At 53.4% G+C, this 6,733-nt stretch overlaps 1 protein-coding gene across 1 annotated transcript; it reads left to right on the top strand.

The window, feature by feature from the left end:
- Positions 1-1,131: 1,131 nt before the first annotated feature.
- IVL (involucrin) lies at positions 1,132-2,019 on the top strand (the record flags this gene model as incomplete). Its single annotated transcript, XM_081025514.1, has 1 exon — positions 1,132-2,019. The coding sequence occupies one exon, from the start codon at positions 1,132-1,134 to the stop codon at positions 2,017-2,019; it is 888 nt and encodes a 295-aa protein (XP_080881640.1).
- Between the last annotated feature and the right edge of the window lie 4,714 nt (positions 2,020-6,733).

The raw sequence follows: 6,733 nt of genomic DNA, 5'->3' as shown, positions 1-6,733 counted from the left end.
TCCAGCAGACCAGACTGGGGTGGCCTGCCGGGGTGGTCGTGGGCTGGGTTCAGCTGGGGTCCCTGTTCTAGGAGGGTCACTGTGCTGGGGGCTTTGTGCCACGTATGGAAATACAGAACAGGCAGCAAGACCTCCCCTCCCATCTCTTCTCAGGACCATATTTTAGAGTGTGCGTGAGTGTGTGTGTGCGTGAGAGAGAAAGAGAGAGAGAGAGAGAGAGAGAGAGAGAGAGAGAGAGAGAGAGAGAGAGAGAGAGAGAGAGAGATTGAGAGAAGTAAGAGGGGAATGCAGGGGAAGGTGGCCGATTTCTTTCCCAAAGCTGTCTAATTTGGTTTGGCCATGATTTTGCCTTCTTTTGGGGGCCAGGGTGGCTCAGGGAAATGTTTGTAACTCTTGGCTGTGTGCCCAGAGGGGGGAACCTGCAAAATGGGGAGAACTTCCTGTTTGGAGAAACCCAGGCAGAACAGGCACAGGAGAAGCCAGCGTGGATGTGGAGACCTAAGAAAGCCAGCCCCACTCTCAGCCCCCATGCAGCCCACACCCCAAGCACAGGGGCTGCGGCTGAAGCCCCAGGTCATGAGAGAAAGAAGCTCTGGAGCTGAACAGGCCAATCTCATTTCAAGAGGAGACGGCTGGGGCCCAGAGGGGCTAAGTGCCTTGCCCAGAAGCACACAGCATTTCAGTGGGAGATGTAAGGCAAGAATGTCGTGTGACCCCGTCCCGGGCTCATGCCATGACCTCTCAGGTCCTGTCGGGCACGCTCTATTGGTTTCCAGGACTCGCGAGTGCTCCAGGAGGCCTTTCCTTTCCTGGGACCTTACCTCTTTCTGCTGTAATCCCAGAACTCTGCTCTCCTCCTTGGTCAGCGCAAGTCAGGAGTGAGGGCAAAGACAAGGAAGAGACCAAACAGGAGGCGTAGACTTATTGCAGGGAAGAAGGAGGCCCCCAGGAGGGTTTCCCCGCCTCCCCATTCCCACACTCACTCTCTGCTCCTTCTGGGGAATGACAGCTGGAGTGGGGTGGGGAGTGCCAGGGAAAAAGGGGGTGCCGAGAAACTGGCAGATTCATGGGGACTCAGCTGACCCCTCTGACCCCTCCTGTTTTTCAGGTTGACCTAAAGCAGTTTCCAAGATGTCCCAACAACACTCTCTGCCAGTCACCCTGCCCCCTGCCCTCAGTCAGGAGCCCCTCAAGCCTGTTTCTCCTCCTGCTGTTACCCACCAGGAGGAGCAAGTGAAGCAGCCAACTCCACTGCCTGTCCCATGCCAGAAGGTACCCTCTGGGATCCCAGGGGAGGTCCCCTTGGTGCACGAGGAGAAACACACAACTCCTGTGAAGGGAGTGTCCAAGCAAGACTGTAAGCCACAGCAGCAGAAACTGTATCTGGAACAGCAGCAGCCACAACAAGAGTCACAGAAACAGGAAGCGCACCTGGAACAGCATCTGGAACAGCAGCAGCTGCAACAAGAGTCACAGGAACAGGAAGTGCACCTGGAACAGCATCTGGAACAGCAGCAGCTGCAACAAGAGTCACAGGAACAGGAAGTGCACCTGGAACAGCATCTGGAACAGCAGCAGCTGCAACAAGAGTCACAGGAACAGGAAGTGCACCTAGAACAGCATCTGGAACAGCAGCAGCAGGAGCAACAGGAGCAGGAAGTGCAGCAGCAGCAACAGGATGAGCATGAGGACCATCAGGAAGCAGAAAGCTCGGAGAAGCAGCTGGAGGAGGAGAAAACACAAAGGGAGCTAAAGGGACAGCTGGAAGAGAAGAAGAAGCTCTTGGACCAGCAGCTGGATGGAGAGCTGGCAAAGGGAGGTGAGCAACTGGAGAAGAAGGAAAAGCAGCTGCTAGAGCCCCTGGAGCAGCAGGAGGGGAAGCTGGATCCACCTACATTTGTCCCAGCTCCTGGCCAGGTCCAAGAGACCCACCCAGTCCAGACACTGAAAGGAGAAGTCTTGCCCCCCACAGAGCAGCAGCGGAAGCAGAAGGTGCAGCAGCCCCCCAAACATAAGTAACTACCCCCAGTGTCCCAGAGGCCCTCAGGCCATCCCACGAGTGAAGAGAGAGCCAGCGGCCTCGCTTAGCTCAGGTGCCCAGCCTGAGCTGCACACTTCATCTGTGAACCTGCCTGACCTTGACCTTCTGCATGTCTTTGTGGTACGGCCAGGGGGTGGGGGCGGTATTGCCCAGCACCTACTCCTGATGAGCCCAATTCTAACCTCAAATGGCCAGAGCCAGTGCCTGAGGACAGCTGCTGCAGTACCTCTGACTTCATCCCCGGTATTACGGCTGACCCTGTGAGTGTACAATCATAGAGAATAAATGCTCAAGTCCTGGGTTCTGTGTTCTGTGTCTTGGCACCTATCTCACCACACGAAAACCTGTCTGTGTGTCAGTGGTTGAAACTGGCTCTCGGCTAACTCCCAAAGGGGGACAGACTAACTCCCAAAGGGGGACAGACATCTCCATCCCTCTTCAAGTCTGCTCCCAAAACCATCCAAAACAGGCCACAGCTTCTAAAAATGAAGCCAAACCAACACCAAACACTTGCCAGTCATGAGGGGGATGAGGCGTTTTGGTTGGGGGAAGAGGATCTCTCCATCTCGGTCCAGCACTGCTTTCCACACACACCAAGCCCAATCCTAGACCATGGCCAAGGGGGACAGAGAAGGCGTGGGGGCTCCCTCCGGGTCTGGTCCCTTCCTGGGTTTTCTCTCTGTAGAATGTCCTCGTGGCTTTCAAGAGTCTTATGGACTGCCTACCTGGGTAAGGGGGACTTTAGGAAAGCAGTAGAAGCAGAATTGGGCACGGTGGGAAGAGGAGAGACTCCTGGCACGGTCTCCGCTGGGGAACGTGACAGTGTCGCTAAAGGAAGTAAAGGTTGGGCCAGCTGGAATCATGGAAGCCAAACGCTGGACAGGCTGGAGAAATACAGTCCCAAGGTCACTGCAGCCGTCACCCTCCCTGACACGTCTGTAGCCTTTACTGCCATCGCTCACTTCAGGACGTGGGGCTCTCTCTGTCCCAGGGGTCACCTGCCTTCCACGATGTAACCACACCGTCTCAGGCAGGTTGTCTCCAGTTCCCCAAAGCTATTTTGCCACAGGCATGAACATTGCTATTGAGACTTCCGGCCACCCAAGGTCAGTAGGTCCGAATGGCACCTAGCCTCCCTCCTGCCACCCACATCCAGCAACACTCCTTGGTTCCCTCCGTAGGCGTTCTCTCTCCTGGGTCAGGATACCACCACCTGCCCATTCCCCTAAGCCAGAGACACGCTCCTCATTCCTCACTCCTCTTCTCTCCTTCCCTACCCCCACCAGCGATCCCGTCCCTGCTTCCCCTGCCCACACCTCCCAAGTTTGGCCTGAGGTCATTTCTCTCCCAAACTATTGCAATGGGCTTCAAGCTGGTTTCCTTTATCCTCTGTCAATGCACCCCCATCCACCCATCTCACACAGGATGTCAGAAGCTCCCTGTTTTCCTTGTTGCTTTTTATTCACTTCCCTAATCGGCCCATTACAACAGGCTTGATTTCTTTCTTATGTGCCAGGCATGCCTCAAAGCATTTTACATTCCTGAACATTGAATCCTGAAAATATGAAACACAGTAAAGTACAATTGAAGCACATGATGCGTACCAGGAAAGCCTGGCTGATTTTAATTAACCAATCAGCTAAAGCACACTGTCTGTTGAGAGTGAGGAAGCCTTCCCAAAAGACTGCAGTGACTGGCTGTTGGCTTAGGTGACTTGGGAATTTTCCTAGCAGGAAGGAATGAGAGTACAATTCCAGCAAGAAGACTCTGCACCGGGTGGCGCCCGGCTGTCCAGGCTCGCCAGCAGGAAAGCATCCAGAACGGCCGGTCCACCTCCCAAGGGGCTGTGGCCTCTTGCTGCCCTCTAGTGTCAGGATGCAGAAGTGCAGCACTGGGAGAGAAGCTCCACCCAAGGAATTTCCAAAAAGCCACGCTTGGGCGGTGTCCAGGCTCCAAGAAAATGGTGATGAATGGAACAGTTTGTGCCCTGGACGATTCAGGGAGCAGAGGCGTGAGCCAATGCACAGATAACAATACCAACAATAGCCAACAACTACCAACAACTGCCAACAACAGCCGTCGCCATTTATTGGGCATGGGCCATAGGTCAGTCGGCTTTTCACGCCTGATCTCATCTTCCCAGCACGAGGACGTGATGTAAGTGCAGTTTTCCGCCTCACCGTAGACACAGGGAGCCTGAGGTTAAGAGCGGACAAGTCACGTCCCCAAGGTCACTCAGCTAGTCATTCAAACCCAGATATGTCTGAATCTAGAAGTCATGTTCAAGCAAATGCTTTGGGGACTCAGCGGTGGGGAATCTCACAGGGGGTCAGTGGACTCTTCGAGCCCCTTCCTGGAGGACACGGCATATGATCTGGGCTTTGAAGAATGAGTGCCAGGGGGGGATCCCTAAAGGGTACGGAGCAGAGACCCCGTGGGACGACCTGAGTGAAGGCATAGATAACGAACACCGTGGGTGTGAGTGGAGCGAGTGACTCAGCGTGGCTGCAGTGTGGGAAGCAGAGAGATAAGGTGGAAATACCAGCTGGCCCTGATACCGTGTTCTGTGTCCTCCTCACTGGGTTCTCCTTGAAGTCCCCTGTTATATGCATGAGGCGGCTGAAAATGAACCAGGGGTGATTTCCAACCCACATGGAAAGGCAGAACCCATCAGCCCCAGTGACTCTTCCTGAATGGCAGGGGTGACCCAGAGCAGCCAGGACCTCGGGGAGACAGAGTGGGAGGCCTGGCCGAAGGCCAAATTCATAAGTGCAGTAGGGCTGGTCTGAGATGACACCTCTGCCTGGAAGAAGGAGCAAGAAGATGCCTTCGACAAGAGGCCACGTGGTACAGGAGCCTCTCCTCACGACCTCAAGAGGGAGTGTATGGTCGAACAAGGTCAAAGCTGCTCAGACAGGCAAAGAACTTACTTCTAGAATAGAGGCACTTTTCCAGAAAAGCCGTGACGTACCATATAAGGTAAAGAGACGTACATTTAGCATTGGAAGTGTGCCACTGCTGCCTTACTAAAGGCTGGTTTCTTCTTGGCTAAATTTAAAATAAAAATTGAGAATAAAAATGTGCTTTCTGGCTTCTGATAAGGACCCAAGATAAGGGAGAGGACAGGAGCCTCACCATGACTCACTCAGCCCTCCTTCTGGGAGCAATCAGAGTGACCTTTCTCAAGCAAAATGGGTCAAGTCACTACTGGCTCGGACCCTTCCACAGCCCTGCACCCGGTGGGACTCGGCCCCTGCCTGGCTCCCTGCACCCACCGGCTCCTCATCCTCCATGCTCAGTCATGTGATGCTGAGATGAGACCAGCCCCGTCTCAGGGCCTTTGCACTTGTTCTTGTTCTGCCTCTGTCCACAGACCTTTGTGAGACCATCGTGCCATCATCTAGGCCCTGCTCCCAAGCCCCCTAGTTTTACATTACCATGTTGTAGATTCCCCAGAGCCCTCATGACTTACCTGAAATTATGTTCTTTACTTATCCGTTTCTTGATTGTATCCTCTCTGTTTTCCAGCCAGGATGGAAGAGCCTGCTTGGGCCTCGCTGTGCCCCGTCTGCTCTGTGCCCAGAAAGTGGTCAGTGCATGGAAGGGACTCACTATTTGTTGCTGCGGACACACTGGCTCTCTGGAAGCTGTTTTCCACGCATGGGGCGTTCTACATGATTCCCGGCCTTCCCCACCAGATTGGGCCTCACACAGAGCCTTGGGGTGTAGCAAGAACAGGCTCCCACTCTACAGCTCATGAGCCTAGAAATCAGTCAGTGCCTCCGGCCAATTTCTGCGCTCTCTCTCCTGATGCCCCATCCTCCGTCGCTTTTGGACTTTTGTTAGAACGATGGTGGTGGGATGTAAAGGTTTGGTAGAGTTCAGTAGGAGTAGAGGAGTGAGGAGGGAAGACGTCTCTGAACCAGATGGAGGGGTAAAGTTATCTCCCAATCAGGAAACCTCTAGGAGAAAAGGGAGGGTGCCCTTGACCTCATCTCGCCATGAGTGCACTGAGGAGACAATACTGAGCAGAGCTTACCTCTTCCAGGAAGCCTTCACATGCCTCCTGGCTGGTTTACCTGAAATTATGTCCTACTCAACCTGCTACAACAGACTCCAGACAACTCTCCTGAAGCACTGACCATCTTTGGAACATTTTACATTAAAAATCATTCTGAGGACTTACAGGGTAAAAACTCTCTTACTTATCTCTGAATCCTCAGTGCCTGGAACACAGTAGGTGCTCACTAAATGTTGAGTGAATATATGTTTATGTGCCTGTGTGAGTTCTCTACTTCCACGCCACCCCTTCCCTACAATCCTGAGGTGATCTTACCGTGCAAACAGCTACTCAATTCCATTGCCATCCAAGACCACATCCCTGCATAGACCACGCCCAGGCATAGACCACGCCCCAGCATAGACCACACCCATGCATGGGTCATGGGCTGTGAGGACAAATTCCCAAGCAGCCTTACAACAAGGAGGACCCCAGAGAGGCAAAGCTGGGAATTGCATCATGAGGATGCCATTCTATATATATACCCTTTCTTAAAGAGAAACAGACATATCTATAAACACAGAAGATCTTCACACACCTAAGTCTACAAGTATGCATGTGGGGGGTTAGGGTGTGTATGTGTGTGTGTGTGTGTGTGTGTGTGTGTGTGTGTGTGTGTGTGTGAAGCTTCA

The sequence above is a fragment of the Rhinolophus hipposideros genome (assembly GCF_964194185.1).
Source record: "Rhinolophus hipposideros genome assembly, chromosome: 19".
Taxonomy (NCBI): Eukaryota; Metazoa; Chordata; class Mammalia; order Chiroptera; family Rhinolophidae; genus Rhinolophus; species Rhinolophus hipposideros.
The sequence above is the reverse complement of the archived record's forward strand: the minus strand, read 5'-3'. Positions and strand labels throughout refer to the sequence as shown.